The sequence below is a fragment of the Sturnus vulgaris genome, chromosome 21 (assembly GCF_052056855.1).
Source record: "Sturnus vulgaris isolate bStuVul1 chromosome 21, bStuVul1.hap1, whole genome shotgun sequence".
NCBI classification, from domain to species: domain Eukaryota; kingdom Metazoa; phylum Chordata; class Aves; order Passeriformes; family Sturnidae; genus Sturnus; species Sturnus vulgaris.
Window position 1 is genome coordinate 143,358 of NC_142263.1, and position 22,802 is coordinate 166,159.

Sequence of the window (22,802 nt, forward strand, 5' to 3'; positions counted from 1 at the left end):
CTCCAGATGTGAGTATGTTCATACTAGACCCACTAAATCCATAGTTTTCTCTGAGGGACAGACGAGAACTTTAAGCAATCCTCCAGAAACATACCACAGACAATAACAATGCCTCTCTTGCTAACAGGCTCCTTTCAATGACAAGCCCATTTCTTCTAGTCAGCCATGGAGCACTGCTTACCTGGACAGGAATGCATGATGCTGGGTTATGGTATCACAGTCATACGTGGATGAGTCACTCTGCTTCCGAGGCTTCTCATCCTCCATGACTCCCGAGATGTCAACAGTGCTTCTGCTCAGCTGTTTGCTGTCATCCAGACTGGAGTCCTCTGCTAAGAGTGGATTTTCCTTCAGAAAATGAACAGAGCAAAGGGAAGATTTAGACAGATAACAAAATATAAAAGAGCTTACATGAAATGCCTGCATTTATAGAGATGACCTCACTTTATCCAACAAAGGGTGGAAGGGGTTAAAAATTTCTCTTTGCAGTAGAAAAGAGATGAAGACTAAATTTCCCTTCAAGATAATAGCCTAAAAGCCAGAAGGAGAATCAGGAATTTAAGGGTGGAGAGGGGTGCAATGGGTGAAAAGGAGTAACACAAAAGCTTTATCCCTCATGACCTCATCATTCTTAGAGAACTATAAATATCATAAGATAATGGGAAGGGGTCTTACCTGAGTGCATAAAGTGCACATTACAACATTAATGATGATGCTCATCATGTTCCATGGATATGGGATCTGATTTTTTGAAAATGTTAGCTTCTGCAGGATGCAAGAGGAGACCAGTGGTACCACAGCCTTAAGATTATTTATTTATTGTTCATTATTTAATTATTTTTAATTTCCTCCAGCACTTCTGCAGCTTGCACCAGCATTGTCCCTGAAGCTGCAGATAATGCTTTTCAAAATAAATGCCACTGGACTGAACCTCACACCTCATTCATGCATGAGATCGTGTATGAGGCATGCAGGATCTGTTTTTTTCTATTGAGTGTGCATAAAGTCTGGGGAATGAGAGGCTGGAGAGCAGGCACACAGAGAGGCACCTTGGAGGTCATGGTCAATAGCAAGTCGAACAGGAAGGAATCAACAGTGTGCCCAGGCAGCCAGGAGGACCAATTGCATCTTGAGGTGCATCAGGCACAGCATTGCCAGACAGTCTAGGGTACGTGACTGTCCTGCTGTGCTCTGGTGTAGCCTCACTTTGAGTTCTGCCTGCAGTTTTGGGCACCACAATACAAGAAAAGTAAAAAAGTTATTAGAGGGTGTCCGAAGAAGCACTACAAAAATAGTGAAGGGTCTGAAGGGGAAGCCATATGAGCAAGCAGTTGAGGTTTCATGCTTATTCAGGCTGGAGAAAGGGGAACTGAGGGGAGACCTCACAGCAGTCTATAGCATCCTCATGAGAGAAAGTGGAGGGGTAGGCACAGGCAAATTCAATGAGGAAAGAAAAATTAGTTTTAGAAAGACATGGGATTAGATCTCTGTGTGATGACCCTAGAGAAGGTCACTGCAAAGTTGGCTCAGAATTGTATAAGAGACCAGGATTCAAAGCTGTTCTCTTCCTTCTTGCCTACATCTGCCTCCCAACACTCATCCATGTTTTCTCTACCACCAGTCTCCGTTTCTGTCTTCCTGGACATAACAGCATTATGCCACTGCATTCCACTGTTAAAGCGTCACTGAAACACTCTTTACAAGCCCTAACATCAAGAGCCCTGAGTCCAATTACATTGTCATGATTGGTACTTTTAAGCAACTTGCAGGATGTGTAAAACTCCAACTAGACAAGATAAAGGAAAAGAGATGGTAAGGCTTACAGGTGAGGTCTGGGGCACGGCAGAGTAAAAGACATGCAGACAGACCATGGAAAACATGCCAACTGAATCTGTTTCTCTGAAGCTACAGAAAGAACAAGTTCATAGGGCATATGAGCTATGAGATGAACCTTCCAATGCAGTTCTACCTACAGCCTCCAACAGCCAAGAGAATCTCCTGGTTTCTGTGGCAAGTGAATAGTCTTATCCCAAAAGCCGTGTTATTAATGGTAGTTCTCCTTCCTGGAAAAATTTAGAGGATGTCTCTTTGCTTGAGAGTACTCCCACCACAAGTAGCTCTCGATTGAACCAAGAAGGCTGGTATACCACTGAAGCCATTTTTGAAGGGAGGTAACTAAAGAGATGAAACAATTTTGCCAGGGTCACAAAGCCAAAGAACAGAGCTCAGGCACCTCACACAGTGTCAGCTCTAATTTATCACACCTACTTGAGCCTGAAGTACATAAGATCAGTTGAACTTCAATTTTCTTTTTGAACTGTGTTGCACACAATAATGAAGTCTAAATGCTAGCATTACTTTAAAAACCTGTACTTTTACTACCATAAAATCTTTCCTGGATCACAGGGAGAATGCATCCTATCTTCTGTGCAAATGCAGCACTTGTATAGTGGTCCATTCACAGATCCACAAGTGACTTGCATTCTTTATGAAGAAAGAGACACTTTCACTAATCACCAAAACTTACTCGTAGTATGTCTTAACGCTAGACTGCCCCTGGGAAGTAGTGTAAGGAATTCCAGACCCCAGGTGAAAAGAACAAAAGAAAGAACACAAGAACAAAAGAAAGTATTTTGATAAAAATGGCAGACTTCTGAGCAAGGACGTTTGCAGCTCCCGTTATGGATATAATATAGAGCACTTGGTAACCTTACCTTAAAGGCTAACAGATAAAGCCTTCACTACTGATTTCTGCACATCATAAAACTGAAGCTGACGACTTCATTTTTAACAGCAAATTTTTGATACATGGGCAGAATCCCATTCTATCATAGCAATTTACCAAATCCTTAAATTTCCTCTGGCTTATATGGAGCTAATTTCCTCCATGGAATGAATCTATAGGGTTTCAGCTGTGTGTATTTTTTTCTCTTCACCTGGATGCTGCTGATGCTTCCTCTCCTGCTAGTGTTCCGACTCTCGTAAGCTGTATTAGAATTATAGCAGATGGCATCAAAGCCCAAAATTCCTCCAATGCAGTCACCTATAAGACACACCTGAAAAAAAGATTTTTTTTTTGAGATGTAGCAAATTTTTAAAAGACACAAAAAACATCACAGTAATGCAGAGGAGTTTCTGTCTTACTTCATCCCCTTGTTACTGTTTTTTACACTTTGGTTTATATTGCAGCGACTTTTTCTACTTTCTTTTATCACCCAAAATATGCCCTATGTGAAGAATATCTGTCCCAAGGACTATTTTGATGAGTGGGAGTTCTGCCAAATGGATTAGACCTCTTCCAGCTGCTTGCAGCCAGATTCCAGCTCGATAAGTCCAAATCCCTGGACGACCAGTGTCACAAAGATTTCAAGCCACTTAACATTTCCTACAGAGTCATGCAGGGAAGAGAACCTTACAGATTGGCACTCTCTTGTCAAGACAAGGGAACAAAACTTTCAAATGAGGTATTAAGCAGACAGATTCACTCTTGCTTCACATTTAATATAAATATCGAAGCCACCTTCATAGTATGGATCTGGCAATTCAAAATACTCTATTAAAACTGGGAATTCAGAAGTAATTTTATGGTACACTAGAATCTCCCTCACAAGCCAATTGCACTGAACACCTCCCCATCCCACACAAGAATTCTTTGTCCCCTGTTGCCCTGTGTGTGTCTGTGCAGGAGTAACAGCTTGACAACATGCTTCAGCTAGCCTCTCCTTATGATGCTCAAACTGAAGCAATTGTCTAATCTGTTGTTCCCAAATCTGATTAGCATAACAGAAGATATTACAAACCTTAACTTCCTTCTAAACTTAATTCAGCTTGACTACAACATTAAACTACAAGTTTTGGATACAGGATGTTGTGCATGTTTTCTCTAAAGTGAAAAATGTTAGAAAAAGCAAGTTCTTCAAGATGCAGGTAGGGAAAAAAAATCCCAAACTCATCTCAGTGCATATCCATGTAGCATTCTTCCTATATTGAGTACATTTCTTGTACTCAACAAAAATTATTAAAAAACCACATCAAAATACACTGAGGTGATATCTATCATAAGGCATTTCTGTTTCTAAAGTTGTATACAATTGAACAGCATGCCAATTTACTCTTTGATTTTCAAATTCCTATGCTGCATAATGAAGCCCATAAAGAGCTGAAAATCTTATGATACAGGTAACCTTAATAAAATTAACAGCACTTTTTGTAGGGAGTTGGCAATATCTTCTTCAATTTACCATTGTGTTTCTAATCCTTAGTATTATTGGCATTAAGGGAAGTGAGTTAATTTGTTCCAGACACTATATAAAATCAAAATGGCAATCTCTGATCTAATGAACTTGCAATGTAAATTGACAGAAGAGACAAAAATATGAAAGGAAAGATCTACATAGGGTGCATGTCAGGATATATGATATATATTCAATCAGTACAGGACTTATTCAGAGGCAGAGCTGAAATTTCTATCTAAGGACAAAAGCAAAGCACTTTAGAGAGCACAGAGAAGTCACTTCCATTTTAACAGTGCTGGTAGTTGATGGTGAAAATTCTATGGAACATACAGAGTTCAAGCAGACTCTTCCACAGGAAGTAATATATATTATTTGCAAACCACAACAGGGAGACTTTTTAACAGCTTAGTCAAAGAAAAAGATCATAACACTAAAGTTCTATTGAGAACATTTTCATATTATATTTGTAACTGGCATCATTCTTCTTTACATAATTTCACCATTCATTATGTTCTGTCACTGCAGGTGGGCTGGTTTGATGCTTTAACCAAGAGCAGCTTACTACACATAGTAAAACTGGCTTCCAACCAAATTTTAGTCTAAAAATACTAATATATCACAGCATAATCTTATGAGTGCCATGGAAAAGAATTTGTGTAATAAGACACATGCTTCCCTTCAAAGTTTACACCATACCCTATATTAAATGTATTTTCTTTCTTTTTCTTAAGTGTGGAGGTCACTGTACTTAAAGGAAGTGCATGTTTCTGGCATTTTGTGTAGGTGATCCCATGCTAACATTCATTCATCATATTTGTAGTGTCCCATGCTCATTACTCAAACCCCTCAACACAATGGCTGAAACAGCCTTGCTCTGAAGAAATCTCACTTTGATGTAAGAGAAAATAATCCTACCTGTCCATTAAAACCAGCCCCATCAGCAGATTTGAGAAACTCATTGTAAACTTGATTTGCTCTACTGATCACCATGGCAACTGCATCCTGGTACTGAGGAGATGAAACAGCCAGCAAAGGCAAGGCAGCCAGTGGGATGTGGTCTTCACTGCTGCTGAGACAGCTCTCATCATAGCTGTAGGGATTTAGGCTAGAAAAGGACAGGTTATCATCAGGAAAACTGCAAGAGGCAGCACACAGCTTTAGAGAATGAACAGCTACTAACAGAAATGGGTTGGGCTACTACAGTTCACAATGAGCGAACACAGGAAGGATGATCTTCTCAGAGAATTCAACTCCTTAAAAAACCCAAGGCATTACTGCTCTACTACCTCCTCAACTCTTCTGCAGGGTTTTTTGCTCTGCATGAGCTTCAAATTTAACTCTGAGCACTATATTGCAACAAAAAAAGACTCTAAAAGCAACCATCACTTAGGGAAGCCCAAGACAAAACAAAGAGAAGTGTCTCTCTGCTTAGAAATACAGAAATCAGGAAAATCTGATTCTCTCCTCCTCTCACCAGAGTTCAGCAGTTAATCCTTTTTGTACTTGTAGAAGAGAATATTTATGCCACAGAAAGTAATGTTACTTGAAAACACTCTCTCATTCAATGAGTGAATTTCAAGACTGAAAAAGCAGCTGAGGTAGAGCAGCTACTGAAGTGGATACATCCAATAAAAATATTTTTTAAAACAAATTCTTCTCCTTAGAAAAGGATGAAGATCGCTGCAAGTCTTGCAGTCAGCAAAAGATTAACAATGATTCACAAAATTTTATTATGAAATATATGGGTCACAAAAAATCATTCAAAACCACAATGCATAACCAAACACCAGGGAATGCAAATCGACTTACCTGGAAACAAGAGAGAAAGCTGCTGAACAGATTGCTGGGCAGGGAACAAGTCTCATTAAAACGTGGCCCAAAGAGGCAGGGAAATGGGCTCGGGTCACTTTCTCAAACACAGAACTGAAGGTGTTGATGTCTGCCACCTTGCTGCTGTGGTCTCCACTTCCAGTGTCTAATATGTTCCCCCCATGTAGGATCAAAATTAACACGTGAGTTTTGCAGTTCTGGTGTTGAACTCCTTCCTGTGAGAAAAACACAAAATAGGAAAGGAGGAGGCATTTTTATGGACTTTGTTAGTTTACTTAGCGTCAACATTAGCAGTGATTTTTTTTTTCTCCCACCCCCATGATGATAATTTTGTGATATTTGCTTTCACTGCAGTGGGTGGGAGCGTGTGTGTGCACGTGTGCATGTCCTGTGCTCCATTTAATTCAAGTAGGTCTGAATCATACAGAGTCCACTGTGCTCTGACACAAACCCCCGTGCAGCACAGATGTAGGTTTCACATCAACAAAGATTAAGACAGCTTTATGTAAATCAGAAGCTACTTTAAATACTCTGGGATTGGAGAAAAGTTCCAACCTCCACAGGCAGCGCAAGCAATCATCTGTCTAGGTATCCTAGTGATTGCTTCATTTACTGACAAGGCTCTTATTCAAATCATCACAAGTCCAAAAAAGACAAATTTCTCTGCCAATGAAAACACCCAGCAAAAGCAGACGATACAGTTATCTCAGACTTTTGAGACTGGTAGCTTCTTATTAAAATTACTTACTGAAAAAGTAAAAAAATGCATCATTGCTGATATCCATAAAACTCACAAATTTATGAATATGTGAGCAGGCACATAAATGGACAATAATCAGCATGTTTTGTAGAATAATCAAGACATTTCCGACTTGAAACTGGAAAGGCATTTTGAATGTTTCACAATTTCACCTTTTTTTCCCTCTTTACCCCTTGATACTCATGTGCACTCCAAGAACTCAGTAACAGATTAAAAGATTAGATTTTTTGTTGTTAAACCTTGACTGCTATTTCCTTCTTCACTTTGGATAACATTCCTGAAGGTTTTTAGTTCCTGACCAAATATGAACACGCTGCAAAAATAACAGTAATGTTTTTTTGTCCAAGGATCATTAAATGCTAGATTGGGTGATTTACTCAGAATCAGGCAATGTTCTGGACAGTTTATTCTTAAGTTCTGGATTGAAGGGAAATGGGTAACTTTAGCACTTGGTGCTAAAGTGACAGAGAAATAGCTGAAAATGAGAGAATTGTAGGTTGCTCCACTATCTCTATGCAGTCTATGAATTTTAGCATCCAGTAGAAGTATTCATTGTGAAGGCATTTTGCTGATCTGACTTTTATCTGCTTAAATACAGGAGAATCATAAGAGTATTTTTCAGATTCCACTTTTCCATGCACTGATTTATAATTTCCTTCTCCATAAGGTTTCATTGCAGTTTTCAGAATAGAAATTTAATTCCCTTTAAGAGTTAAATGCAGTTCCTTCCATGGACAATGTCTGCTTCTAAATAAACAGCACTGCTGAAGATTTGGTGGAACTGAAAGATTCAAAAAGGAAAAATTCAAGTGGGTCAATACTGCTGAAGTCATTGGTATGAGAAGTCTCTCAGCTGGATTTAACTGGCATCTTTCACAAGAAGACACAAAGGGAATAAAATTAACTTGTCTCTCAGCAGTAGCTCAGCCATGATTTAGACAAGGTGCTCAAGGACGAAATTGACTGGACATCTGAAGTCAATCAATGACTGTCATCGTTTTAAGGGGGCTGTAGGACTGAGTTCTTCAGAAACGGTAAAGTAGACATTTCCATTACCTGTCCTATGTGTGGACAGAGTACCTTAATCAGTTTTCTGGAAGGACCATGTGTTGAAATTCTTTCCTGCTTCTAAAAAAAGGCAATTCTGTTATTACCAAATTCATGACTGTTGCTGAATCTGCCTCATAAAACCTGCGTTTCTAGTCAAGTACTAAGCAGACATAACAATTTCTCTTCAGAAAATTGAGTCCTATTTCCACCTAAGTATGCCATGTCTAAAGATCTTGTGAAGATTTTCAGTGATTGCATGTGCACCTACTAAACAAGGGAAAAACACACTAAGCCATCAGACGAGTTTACAATTACTTAATACAATATTAGAGTATTTTTACATGTCTAGTCTTCGAAAATCAGCACAGCTTATTTAAAGAAACAATCTCACCTCATTGTCCTCATGTATTTCAATACTGCCTTGTGCAGGGAACCTTTGTTTTCTTAAAGAGGTTCTATATAATTCACCTGAAAGGAAAAGAGACATATTAGTCATATAAATATTTGTCTGTTACATCTTTTACAGACATCTATGGAGGTAACACACATTTCTAATTTCAAGACAGAAAGTTCTGTTCACAGGAAATCCTGTAGACAAACAGAACAATGTAGGTTCACCAGAGATTCAGAGAGACACTAAGCAAGCTCTGCATCTCCAGCTTTGCCTGAAGTAACTCGTTGCCGTGTCTCTTCATGTGCTGGAGCATATCAGATCTCAAGATCATCACGAGAAGAAAGCCAGGTGAAAGGAAAAAAACGCTGAGTGATTCAATATCCCAAAGCATGCATGAAAGGCAGGGGTTTGATACATGACCAAAAAAAAACTTTGTACACCGAATTTAGGAGAAGAGAATTGGTATGATCATTCCTAAACTTCTGAGATCTTGAGAGGAAGTTTGAACTCATACCAAGAATCAAGACAGGTCCTGCTTTTTTATTCCATAGACCATTTCAAATATCCTTAGTATTTTGCCATGTTAATTAAGGAGAGATTTAAAGGAGAAAAAAAAAAAGAGAACTTGTGTTGGCTACAAAGCACAAAGTGATGATAGCCCCAAAAGAAAACTGCTATTTCCATTATCATGCTCTCATGAGAAATGATGCCATTTCTTGCCATCTGCTGCACTATTGCTAGCCCTTTATAATGACAAATCTGTCATAAGAAATATGTTCACATGAAGACTGTGACATATGCTTTCTATTAACAAATGAGAAAGAACACTGTAAATATACTGCAGATGCAGTTTTGCAAACTGCACTGTTTATAGGAAAATAATGGCATGCATTACTGAGCCCAATCCTACTCTGAAAATCACAGCATGAGAGAGTTGCTGTGTTAAGTTCCACAGTTTCTCCATTGAATCAGCGCATATACACATACACTACCAGATCTCATAAATGACTACTACAGAAGTAGTCATAGTCAGGAGGAGAAGAAACTGAGCTGAGGATGTCAACTCAAAATGCTCTGCAATTCCAGTTACCACACCAGGCCAGATGGGAAAAGTGTGATTTCCAAAAGAGAAGAGGTTGGCACCTAGTGACAACATGTGCTTATGAACACAGCTGCAGGAATAAAGAACTGACATTTCACTGTGAACTCCAGAAAGGTAACGGAGAGAACTGTGATGAAAGGCAACACCCTCACTAACACTACACACTTCTGTAAGTCAATTCCTGCTCTTTAGAAAGCAATGCAAAAGCATAGAAAGATCAAAAGCAGAACCACATGTAAATACACTCATGAAGTTGGGCACCAGCAGCAAAGGAACCCTAGCAATGCCAGGCTTGGCATTACTTTTCATTCTTACAGCACTCAGAAATTTTAACAGCAACACTTCTTGCACCTCCCTAAGCAGAGGTGGGAGAAGGAAGTCCAGAGCACAAAGCACTGAAGGTTCCTACACTCCAAATTGAGCCATGTTGTATTGTCCTGTGTGAGCTATTGTGAACACCAGCAGCTTCACCCTCCAGTGAAGCTCTACCTCTACCATTTCAGCCAACACTATAAGGCACTTTCCCAGTACATTATAATAATCCAGGTAGAAAATAATTAAATTTAAAAGAAAATGTAAAAGAATCATGATCTGTCCACATGCATTTCTCTTCTCAGTGTAACATACCACAAAGGCTGTGCTAGTTAACAAGTGCTACTACTATCTCTGGTTATCGAATAGCTTTGGTACAAAGATAAATGAGAACAACTTCAACTCACGTTGTTTTTCTTGTAGAAAGCCAGATGAGCAAAATGCAGACTCTTCACCTGCAAAAGAGAGCGCAATGTAAACTAAAATTGCTTTACATGAACATCAAGTTCTTTACTTTTTGTCCTGTGTTGCTGCAAATATTTGCAAGTGACTACTACTACACTGATTTCCAAAACCCCCACTGGCATCCACGGGAATAGATCAGCACATTACACACTTGACAACTGCTGGAATCTATTAATCAAAATGGTTATACTGGAAGCTAGATTTTACTCTTCATTTCAGGAAAGGTATCATAAGCAATGAAACTTATAAGTAGGTAGGGAGGAATCTATTTGATAGAGGAATGTAGGTAAGAATCCATTTGATAATCTGTAGCATTAGCCACTGAATCTCTTAATAACTAAGAAATGGCATAACTTACCTAGCAATACAAACCAGATTCTTATTACCAATATTTAATTAGCAGCTGTTTAAAGAATATTTCTGTCCTTCCGTTCCCTCCCACAGTCCACCCATCCAAGGGAAGTTGCAAGTACTCAGATCTAAATACAAAAACCTAACATACAGAGACATGGGAATAAAGGCCCTTCCTATAGATAAAGTGCTCCTACAGCACTCTGGCCACTACTACCATGGAGGTGAAACATCTTTGCCATCATTTGACCATGACAAAACTCAAAGGTATCATTCTACCTCTACCTACATCTACCCTCAGAGCTGGGATGAGAACACAGGTCTCTCCCCCCTCTAGGTTCTTTCTTCAGAGGCCCAGGCAACATCTACTTTTTCCCCAAAACCTACCTACTGCTGGAGTACATTCATACGTGTGACAGACACAGAGCTCTCCTCCTGGGGGGCACAGCCTGACTCAACAACAGAGGCAACATCCCATTGCATGTGTTTGGCATCAAAGAACAGAATAAATGACAAGGGCCAGGGAAGCTGGTGGTCCTCTATGATATGTGAATAAAACTGCACGTGCAGCCGTTGCCTGCTTCTGCCTGGTGCCTAAGAAGACTCTAGAACTTGTTGACACGGTCTCTCAATCTCATGAATTAAAAATGCTTTTAGTGCTAAATCCAACTAGGGTTAATACATAAAGAATAATAATAATGTTAAACTTCTCTGATAATGCAGCAGTACAAAGTAATTATTCTCTATTTTTTCAGATGCTCCAACGATCACAGCTGACAATTTGGTTTTGAAGGGAATAAAAAGGACAGAAAAAAGGACAGGCTTCTAATATACAGCAAAGAAATCTGCTGTGTCCATTCTTTGTGCAAGCTGTACTCGCAGTACACTGCCATACCTTACCTTTGAGGAATGAAAATCATTTGAACTAGCAATCTCCAAATTTCACATACAATCTCTTTCATTTTCAGTTCCTTGCCAGGACAATTCACAGACTGTTGTTCTGCCAAAGAGGTTGAGTCACAACTGTAACCTGCTTTCAGTTTACTAGGGAAGAAATATTAACTGCAATAGCTCATAGACAGAGTCACTGCTGAAGCAAAGCAGCAGTCAGTCGCTCCCTTGGGAACAATGTGTGAAGCTCTCAGGAATGTGAGAGCTAAAGGCAAAAACCAGACCTCCATGCCAAGAGCACAGACCAGCCTTCTGAAGTGCTTGTATACAATTCCACAAATTACAACATGTAAAACAATGGGTTTCATGAAGGAAATTTCTTCCCATGGCAGCTTTGAATGGCTGTGCAGATAGAAACTCTCCATCACAAAAGAACAACTGTCGATAGAAACTGAAGAACGTCCACTACAGAACAAAAATTAAGTTTTATTTGGTAGAATTATGAAACAGTTACTTTTTAAATTTTCATCCCACAGTAAATTTAACATATTCTGAACAAAATGCCACTTCTCTGTCCCAGAACTGAAGGATGATCTGCAATTACTCTTATTTGCATGCTACTAAAAAAAAATTAGAAAAAAATCAGGAGGGTGTTTTTTGGGCAGTGTTAAAACTAGAATAGAAGCCACCTTATTTTCGCACAGAAGATTGGTAACACCAGTAAAAATAACCATTTCTATTCTTCAGAGAAAGCAGCTACAGGTAAAAATAAGATTCACAAAGTTACCTTTAGTGTCATGCTGTGGTACATAGCCATTACACATACATTAGATTTGCAGACTGTAGCCATTACACATCCATGTAGCTGTGCTCCTGAGATGTCAGAGGGCATTTCGTACAATTCTTGGCTCCTGTTTTGCTCTTGCCTGGGATTACATCAATAATGGGTCCAGCATTAGAGGACAGCACAGCAGAACAGAGTAATGCACCTCAGCACCAACGAGATACCAGGGGAATTGTTCTCTTCTTTCTTTCCTCACACATCCAATCTTGCAATACTGACCAAAAAAGGTGCCAGCAAGCTTTATGGTATAATAACTTTCTGCATTCTAATAATCTGAATTAGTGTAACAACATAACCATACCACTGGAACAAACAACATTGATGCTCCTCTTTAGAACATGACTTTCACCTCAGCAAGAATCCTGTGAAAATTAACTTCTGAAGAGAAAAATCTGTTTTGTTAAGTATTTTTTTTAAATGCTGTAGCAAATGTAACACTAGTGTGAGCATAGATATGTCAAACTTGTGAGAACAGGGAAAGGAAATACCTACAGATGATATGATCCTCTCCATGGGAATGGCAGCCAGGGAAACTCTAGGCCAATGAAAATGATGCAAGAACACATGCTGATTTCAGCATGTGGACCGGATCTCAATACAGATTAAAAAATGGAAAGGGAGAGACTGCAAGGAAAGCACTGCTCTCTGCAGCAGGACTCAGCTCTCAGCTAAAAAATATCTTAGCAGGTAGATTCAGCTTCCTCCATTTTGCATGCATTTTCTGAGCTGTATTCTAGAACACACAGCATCACAAAATTAAATGACTGCAGTTACACAACACTAGTAACCTGCCCAACTATAAACTGCCATCAGTGGTGATTTGCAGAAATCTAATCCACTGCTTCTCTCTAAAACCTGCAGCTAGAAGTAAAATCTGTTCTTTATAGGAGCAATCGGATGTGTTTTGGAATGCTGATGACTATTGTAGCTTCCATCCTTCCTTTCTAATGTTCACTAAGCCAAATTTTCTGTTCACCACTCTTCATATTAGTATTAATAGGCAGCAGTAGATGCTGTTGCAATATATTTAATAGCAGCATAAACACTACAGTCAGATATGTAAGAACACCACTTAATTAATTATGTGACTCCAGGAGGGCATGACGAGGAGAGGTAGATCACATGCCACTGGAGGGAAGGAAGAGAGAAGTTTGTTTATACAGAACAATCACTGTGGACAAAATTAGGTAAGGCAGCCCTCAGAGGAAAGAGACAGAGGGAGAAACACCAGTACAAGGTAAAACTCACTATAGCAGTCATGAGGGTGTAAAGATTTTTCTGTTACATTGAATGTTTTAACTACTGCATAAATGTTGGAGAACCGCTGAAATGCATGGCAGGTGTGACAAAGGGGACTGCATGAGTGAGCAAATGAAAAATGAGACCAGATGAACCCACTAAAGACACCACAGCCTGCACCAGTCTTGCACAGGAACACTGGTTTCCTGCAGGAGTTCAATGGATCCAATTCAACACAGCTCATAATTTCAGACAGTATGGGTAAGTACCCACTTCACAACTGACAAGTCACTTAACACAATGTCTAAACTGTGCAATGCAAAAAATTAACCATTCCCATTAAAGTGGAGAATGCTAATTCACACCCAATTTATCTGAAATATTTTCTTTTTATTGCCTTGACCTAGTAATTAACTTTTTTTTCAAACATTAGAACTGTAAAATTCAACAAAAACAAGACCAGAATAGAATCATGCTGAATTATTTTTATAGACAGGAAAGAATCAAGTGAGAAATAAATATATAAATTTCCCATTATTATACAGGGAAATTATACAAATATACAAATTATACAAGGAAGAAGAACAAGAGAAAAAAAATCCAATCTTGCCTGAAAAAACTGACCTTAAAGATCAAATTATCAGCTGCATTTCTGTCATACTTTGCAGTTAACTCAGGGCTGATTGCTAGCACCTTAGCATTACTCCTTGCCAAAATTCCACTTAACCACTGCACAGGGAGCTGCAGCCTCTGCTTTGCTCCTGACCAAGCACCATATGTACACGTTTAAACACCATACAGCCTCTACCGTTGACTTAAACTGGGATTAATTCTATTTCACAAGAAACAATAGATGGTTTTCAGAAAGACTGCAAAGTCTTTCTCCTTCCACAAAAACATCAACCTGAAGAATGAGGTAGCTAAACTTTCCTCATACATGTAAGACTCGTACCTATTGTCCAACAAACCAGCTGAATATTTGATGAAGAATAATCTCCTGAAGCTGATTAATTACTTCTCTCTCACAGTAATGTTTCTCCGTAATACCAGACTACTTATAGTCTTAATTTGATGGAAACCTGAAGCAGTACTGTTCTGCAGCCAAATCAAAAACTGTTTGTGTCCTACAAAGTAATAAAATTACAATTACTTCCTCATTCACTTTCCTATCTCTACCTTCCGGTGCAGGGCAAGATCATGGTAAATTTTTGTAGCAGCTATCACTCTATCCTACCCTTCTGACTGGTATGGTCTTACCTTGTGCATTACTTTGGCCTAAGCAGAAATTCAAGAAGTCTGGGACAAGACAAAGGCATTTTCGTAAAGGCTTAGTGCTCTGGAATGCCCAATACAATTTCTGGGAGCTTAGATGTGCTCTGAAAAGCTAATCCTCACGCAGCCTGCTCAAAACAAAACCAACCTTTCTCAAAACAGAAGAAGCCCTGTCATCAAGTTAAGTCTTTCTAGCAGCCTTGTGCACACAAGACAACAGGAAACATGAATTCCAAGCTCCTGCTGTGTAGTCATATAGTTTAGCTTTAGGTAGTCCTGTGGGGAACAGGAAGTTGGACTTGATCCTTATGGGTCCCTTGCAACTTGAGATATTCTATGATTTTATAAATTAGCTTACTCCACAGATACATATCAAACTTAATCTTAACCAAAACCATTATTCTAGTCTTCCAGTTCTGTTCAGTGCCTTGTGGATATTATGACAGGAGAACAGAAAGAGCAGTTGAAGGAATGAACAAGAAATTGTCCGTAACACTCTTAGAAACAGGCTGCTGCACATATAAACCAGCCTTTTTTCCCTCCCTTGCTCTAGATGGGGAAAAAATGAGATCCAAAAGATATGATACTGAGAGGAAAAAAAGTTTTCATTCAGTGATGCATTTACTGCACTTAAAATCTCAGGAAATACTTTTCTAAAGGGAAGTTATAAAGAGCAGCTAGAGTAGTGGGGAGTCATAGTGCATGTGACGAATTCAACAGCACTTTATGGTCCACTGAGAAACACAAAGCTTGTCATTAAAGAAAAACTCAGTAGAAATCAAAAAGCTCAATCTTAGGTGGTGCAGAAAGAGAAGGAATTGGGTTTCCATACACAGACCAAATACAACTTGCACACAGTAGCACCTCCCAGTTCCAAACCACTACCTTGTAATGGGGTAGATATGAAGAATAAGTTTGATCTAAATCAGCAATTTAAATGACTCCCAGAAAGAAAGCGACGTCCCTGTCAGCACTATTTTCCAGATAGACAATCAATTTGTTAAAAGATGAAAATATCTGTGTAACCTAGTCTTGTGCAATGGGACAAAGAAAGGCCTTTCACTCACCTGATATGAAAATTTCCAGTTGTGAAAGCTGATCATGTCCAAATATTTTGCTGGTAAGCAGTAAAGCAATCCATCAGTCTGTATGTGTGGCATATGAAGCACAGGAAAAGTGAATTTCACAGGCATTTTACAGTCAGTCATGTTTTAAACAACTAAAAATTAAATCGTATTGTGTCAATATACCTGAGAATTCATCCTAATTTGAAGCATTTAAATTCAATTAACTGGACTTGCAGAGTAAAAGAGTAGCATGTTGCTGACAAAATTGACTAATGGCTCTTAAAATTCAATTAGGGTGTATTAAATAAATATTCATCATCTGTGGCAAGCTTTATTCCAGAAATTACATTGTTATTTGTTCGCTTGCTTATTTTCTGCAAAAATACCAAATATGGCCACTTTTTTTTTTTTTTTTTTTAATAAATTAAGTTTTAAAACCAAGAAACAGTCAAGATTCATTTGAGCTTTGCCTGTTTCACTTTTTTTGTGTGTGCATGCGTGGGTTTCCGTAACATTTACATTTTGGAAAATGCAGGCTGAGCTGGCAAGGAAGATGACCAGCCTGGCTGATCAGACAGCTTTGGCTTGAGCTCAGAGGAAAAAAGAAAGTGCATCACCTTTGAAAGAACGGGCAAGCAACTGGGGAGGACTGCAGGGCTGTTGGGAGGTTACACAGGGACAAAACTAGAAGGGCTAAAGCCCAACTAGAACTTAGTCTTAAAACTACTGCTATAAAAGACAACATAAAATGCTTTTTGCAAATACGTCAGCCATGAAAAGAGGGCCAAGGAGAATCTCCATCCTTTACTGGATGCAGAAGGAAACACTGTGACAAATATTGTGACCCAAGGCCCAGAAAAGGAGCCCACTTCTGGCAGGGTTCGTGACCTTGGATAATAGCCTTGTTGACTTTTCTCTTCAGCAGGCCAGTGGGCATTCAGTGGTAGGACAAGAGAGAAGGCTTTAAACTGAGAGTAGGTTTAGTTTGGATATAGGAAGAAATTAATGCCTCTGAGGGTGCTGAGGCCCTGGCACAGGGTGCCCAGAGCAGCTGTGGCTGCCCCTGGATCCCTGGCAGTGCCCAAGGCCAGGTTGGACACTGGGGCTGGGAGCAGCCTGGGACAGTGGAAGGTGTCCCTGCCGTGGCAGGAGTTGGAATGAGATGGGCTTTGAAGTCCCTTCCAACCCAAATCACTCTATGATTAATTACACCTTCTGGTGAAAGACAGAAAATATGTGCTCATGCTTGGGTGAGAGTGTTGAGAACCATGAGTTGTGCAAGAATGCATAGTCAAAAAAACATCAGAGACTGTACACACCAAGCTTCAGATCTTATCTAATGCTGTCACATATTACAAAGGTGTATGTTTCTTTTCCTTAAAATAAATAACCAAACAAAACCATGCCAATTACCTACTTTCCCACAACTACACCACAAACTCACATTACTGCAAATATCTTGCTACTGTGATTTTAATACATAATCTAAACCAACCATTTCGACCTTGCTACTCATACATTCATCTGTGTTCCTGAAGATTATCTTCACATCTCTCTAAATTTCTAGGGGAAGCTTTTGTAGGAAAAAGCTATCCACAAACAAGAAAGATGTATAAGCACTCTGGACTGCTAAACAAACTTTCCTCCAAGACATCTTCCACCATTGCTTAAGACAAAAGCTCTCTTTCTACCCATGTCAAGGACAGTAAGCAAACCTGACATATATAATCCATTACTATCACACTACTAAGTAATTAAAATCAGTGTGTCAGGGCAAAGAGACAAAGGAAATTGATGAAAATCACATTAAGATCTCAAGCTTGGCATTGGCTAAATTCTGAAATCTTGGCTTTGCAAACTTGGTTCTGATATTCAGCAACTGTAATGAAATATAACCTGTCCTATCATTTCTGGTAAAATGGCCAAGAATCAGAGCTGTCCAGCAATAGTTGTTAGTTCATTGAGGACAGGCAGAAAACCAGGCAGTCACAGAAAAAAACCAGAAGCTCAATACAAGAAAAACTTCCAAGCTTGTATATTTTATTAGATCTGAGGAAAAAAGAGGTCTGATGTTCCAACGTAGCTTGCACAAAGTTATACAGTAGTTTTGTCTATGCTAATAACCCAGAAAATGCCAACTGCTTCTGCTCACCAGTTAGGAAGGCAGAAGTAAATAAAATTCCCTAGCGTGGAAGTTACCAGCTCAGGAAGGGCAGTCTGATCTACTAAAGCTGCAGAACAACTCAACCTTTTTCTCACTGTTGTTCAGTGTAATTAAAGCTGGTTCATGTCCATGGGTGTGTGACACTGGTCAGCTGGCAAAGCCCAGCTATCCTGGCGTTGAGCTGCATTGCCTATTCCTTGGCAGGTTTACGTTTCTTCTACTCTTTAGAAAAATAAAAGGAACTGAAGGAAGGGGGGGAGGAGGTGACAAAATGAAGGCTGAAGAGCTGAAAAGCCTGCTGGCTGTATATGGAGATTGAATCATAACAATACAGATAAACTTCAGCTGCACTGGCAAGCATTTATTATCTCCCTATGGAGCTCTGTGGTTCTTCATTCGAGATTATTTTAGATTCCCTCATATTTTAATTTGTGCGTGTGAGAGAAAAGAAAAAAGAAATGGTATGCTAAGCTCTTATAATACTCTCCAGCTCTCAAGCTCCCATTTACAAAAGGCCAATATAACAAGAGATAGAAACTGAAGGAGAGAGGACAACCCTAGTATTCACGTGACCTTATTTGAAGTCTTATTCAGGTTTGGTCTCAAATAAACATGTCTTGGCCTCATGGATAATCCATACTCCAGCGTTTTTTCCTTAGGATTTCACTCTTTGAAATGCTGACATAGGTTTAGGTTTACATGCCAATTACTAGCTTGAATTGAATGACATTCTTTTCTGTAACAAGTATTTGCCTGGTTTGCAAGTTAACATGTATAGAAATCTCATTTCCCACCATAAAAAACTCAAGTAAGGCAATATAAAGGATGTACTAAATTCAAGGTCTATGAAAAGTCTTCTTCACCTTACTTCAATTTATCTTCACTGCACTATACATGTACAAGCCAACAATAACTTCAAACTTAGAAACACTAACAATATATATTTAAAGTAAGGATATGATCACAAGATAGCTGGAGGACTGAAAATCACCAGGCTGAATTTGTTCCTAGTGGTGAGTACATGCAGTTTCCCTTAATGCAATGGACAGACTACATTGCACCAGGAGTGAATTTAAATGCATAACTATGAGGTGTGAAAATGCTTTTGTTCGACAACAAGAAAGGCACCTGCATCAACATAATTTATGCAGCTGTATGAATTTTTAATTCAGCTTGATTCCTGTTTGTGTTATTTTCTGTATTTAGCAAGAGTGCATCAAAGGAGGTTTCTGTCAGTTTGCTTTATAGATAGAACTCTACTTTCTTTTGCACTGCTGAGACAGTGAAATCACATTCTGGCTTAATGTGATATAGAGTACGTGTAATATTGGCTCAGACTTGTGCTAGCCCACTTCTCAACAACTTCAGTCCTTGCCTGACATCTCTATTAAGAACAGTCAAGCTCAGCACAATGAACTGTGACCCAACAGTACGCTGGCAGCACAAGTGACTCAGTATCAGAATGCAAATACATCTCAGCATCAATCAATTCACTGGCTGTTCTGAGCCAGGTATTAATGGCTCTAAAGTTTCTAACAGGTGTGTATGAACAGAAATGAAGAAAGTAAAAGAATAGATAAGAAAGGTTTTTTATCTGTTCTTTTCCTTTCTTTTGCAAAACATCACAGAGAATTGGCTTAAACGAAAATAGAAACGTTTTGTATGAAGAAGGATGGAGTGTAACTCAGAGGACTGCTTCCTTTGTTTCTGCACGTATCTCCCATGCAGCCCTGGGTCTCACATTCTGTGTGGCAGTTATTCAACTGCATAATGCAAAAAACCCCATCCTGTTATCAGCTTTGTTTCTGAAGAGCAGAAACCCTTAAAACCAGTCTCTTACAACTCTTTCCTTAGTGTCCAACACAAAGGGCACTGCAGAAGAAAAAAGCTAAACAAACCCATCCTCACACAAAGGTGCTAAAGTGAAAAAAAAGCCACGTTCTAAAATGCCAGGCATGGGAGAAGTAGAGAAATTTCTGCGAGAATTCAAGGATAAATGGTTCTTGGCTAGTTATTTAGAAGGCTAACTCATAGTTGATATAATAATGTATTCCTTTTTCTTGGTATTTTGTAGCAAAGAAAATGCCATATTTACAACAGGTAAAACATCTATAGTACATATTAAAAATTGCCATTGAATCTCTGAATAAGTTAGCAAGTAACATAAATGAGGCCTTGATATCATGTTAAAAACAAATGCAAAACTGACTTTTTTTCCCTGTTTACCTATTTAACAACTGTAAATACACTGTGTGTATTTTGTCTACCTGTTAGTTAAGTACTATAAAAATAAATCATTCTCATGTTAGGTAATCAAGAAGTTTATGACTCAGATAACCACTACTTTTATAGATACCTGTTTACTTAAACCTGTTAACAGATATTTTCAGGATTGACTACATGTAGAAAATCCATAAAGAAATACCTCCTAAAATGGACAAGTATATTAAATTATTTTTAAAGCTAGATCAATTAAGAAGCACCATTATGCCTGAGCCCCATATCACTGATGGAGAAGCAAGCTAGGTCTTTCTCTCTCTCTGCAGTCAACAAGATAATTTAATTTTCAAACAACTAGGCCATTTAGGAGCCAAAGTAACAACAACACTGCTTAGGCCTTTATCCTAAGTCCCCAATTTTTACTTGGTGTATCAGTGCCCATTCCCCACTCCTTTCAGTGGTCCATAGTTACATACATATTTACATAAAAATGGCCCCAAATACACCTGAAAGTATGCGTCCCCACAGAAATTTCAGATAACGATTAGTTAACGCTAAGGACTGAAAAGCCTCTGACACGCTGAATACAAGAAAAAATAAGTTTTAGTCTTGTAATCTATCTCATAGTTGTTCAGCCCACTAAAGCCAATAAATTTGTATTCCCTGGTCTGCCAAAGTCTTCTCCTGAAAGAGACCATTTCAATTCATTTCTCAGCACTAAAATGCTACTTACGTATCTACGTAAATCTTTTAACTACGGGATGCTGTAGACATTACTTCTGCAGAGTATTTACATAGTATCTAAAAAGTAATTGCTTCAGTAGTCAGATGTTCTTGTTAACTCTAAAGAATTACGTAATAAAAGCTAAACATTACCTTGATTTCCTTCAAGCTTCCCAATTGTTTCTATCTGCTCAACAAGGTCATTTGAGTTCCACTGGCTCATGCCTATGAGAATAGCATTTTTTCCTTCCACCATCTCCTCTGTATGAGGAAAAAGAATAGAATAAATTGCTGTGACAAACAAGAGAAAAAAGACAGGGTGAGAACTAGCAGTGGAGAGAGAAATAAACCTCATTGGAGCCCCTAATGGGAACAGATAACAGGTTATGCAGGACTGTCCAGGAAAGCTTCTTGCCTATTCATACACTTTACAGTGATCCTCTATGTTTCATGGATTATATGCAGGAAAACACGGAAAAGAGGGGACTGTCTGAATCTTTTCTCTCTTGAACAGCCACTGTAAAACAAAGTTTATAATAATCACTTTGAGTGCTAGTGTGGTTGGTTGGTTTTGGGTTTTTTTTTTATTTGAAGAACATTTAAAAGGTAGAACAGAGGGAAACATGGACACACAGACCAGTTCAAGACTTTTCAAGAATGTTTTTCCCCTTTTATCAAAGCCACCTGTGCTACATAAAGCCTTATATTTTCATCTAGGGGCACAGAGACATAATGGAATGGAACCAAGCCCACAACTCAGAAAACCATTCCTTTTACTGAGATCCCACCCAGGAAGTGGGGTAGGAAAGACTGAAAGCACAAAACACAACCTGTAGATAGATATTAACTCTCTTTTGTAAAAAACAAGCCCCAAACCAAACAAACCTAGAAGCTGTAGGAAAATATTTTCCTTCAATTTAACAGCTATTTGGCAAGTAGGGTGCATTAATATTTTCTGAATAAATTTACTCAAAGCACTTCAGCCTGGCTGGATACAACCCAGAATGGTCTTTGTACCTAGAGCGAGCACACAGAAAAAAATTAAGTAAAATAAGTAATGACAGTTTATTTGTTAAGGCAGATTTCAGAGAATGGGTCAAATTCTGCCCTCTATTACTGCATTTCATAGAGAGAATGGCTCTAATATATGAGTAAAACCAGAATAATTTAGCCAGGACATTTCTGGCTAAAATAACAATTTTCAAATACCTACCTTGCAGTAGGTCTCTAAATTATTTAAAAATTTATGTTCTTTCATGTTCTCTCATATGTACGCTCTTATTTAGAGATCTTGGTACTGGAGAAGGAGAAAGATGGATATGTATAAAGGAGTGTGTAAATCACTTCACAGTCACCACCATATCTTATCTCTTCCAAAGTCATACCTTTTATAAACAATGATAAACATTATTTATCAGATTTATCAGAGAAGCTGGATCCAGCAAAGCCCCCGAGACCTGATGCAATCTCAGCTGCTCCCTGAGGCAGAGAGAATCAACCACTTATCACAGCATTTTGCTCAGGTTTTTGTCACTTTCTCTCAGAGGCTGATTTATTCGAAGCTCTATAAGGAAGGGAAGGAGCCATGGTGGTTTTGGTCTCTTCCCTCCCCACCTTAACAAGTGGTTTTAAAAGACATGAGTATGATGAGTATTTTCAGGGATGTTTTGTGCTTAGTCCTTACTGCTGTTCCTCCTGCCGACTTTTTGAAGCAACAAGAAGTGTCTTGCCCCCGAGTCTCACACCAGCCCCTCAGTGCAATTGCACAAATACAGATGGAAAAGTGTGCAAATTAGCAGCAGTGTACAACAAACACAGCACCCAAGACCTCCTGAAGGCCTAGCAGTGGCGAGTGTCTGGTTAACAGGTGTAACATTTTATCC

At 38.9% G+C, this 22,802-nt stretch overlaps 1 protein-coding gene across 6 annotated transcripts in view; it reads right to left on the reverse strand.

The window, feature by feature from the left end:
- The window catches only part of PITPNM3 (PITPNM family member 3), a 51,878-nt gene that overhangs the window by 17,844 nt on the left and 11,232 nt on the right, over positions 1-22,802 (reverse strand). For 2 of the 6 annotated variants that reach the window (XM_014881173.2, XM_088177227.1), the window contains exons 3-9: positions 21,073-21,180; positions 10,091-10,138; positions 8,267-8,343; positions 6,045-6,280; positions 5,151-5,340; positions 2,937-3,056; positions 182-348 (exon numbers count right to left, since the gene is read on the reverse strand). In XM_014881173.2, the coding sequence (XP_014736659.1) occupies positions 182-348; positions 2,937-3,056; positions 5,151-5,340; positions 6,045-6,280; positions 8,267-8,343; positions 10,091-10,138; positions 21,073-21,180 (946 nt within the window). Of the gene's footprint in view, positions 1-181; positions 349-2,936; positions 3,057-5,150; positions 5,341-6,044; positions 6,281-8,266; positions 8,344-10,090; positions 10,139-12,177; positions 12,317-15,812; positions 15,876-21,072; positions 21,181-22,802 lie in introns of those variants that run through there. The other 4 variants (XM_088177229.1, XM_088177228.1, XM_088177232.1 and 1 more) reach the window with 3 other exon arrangements.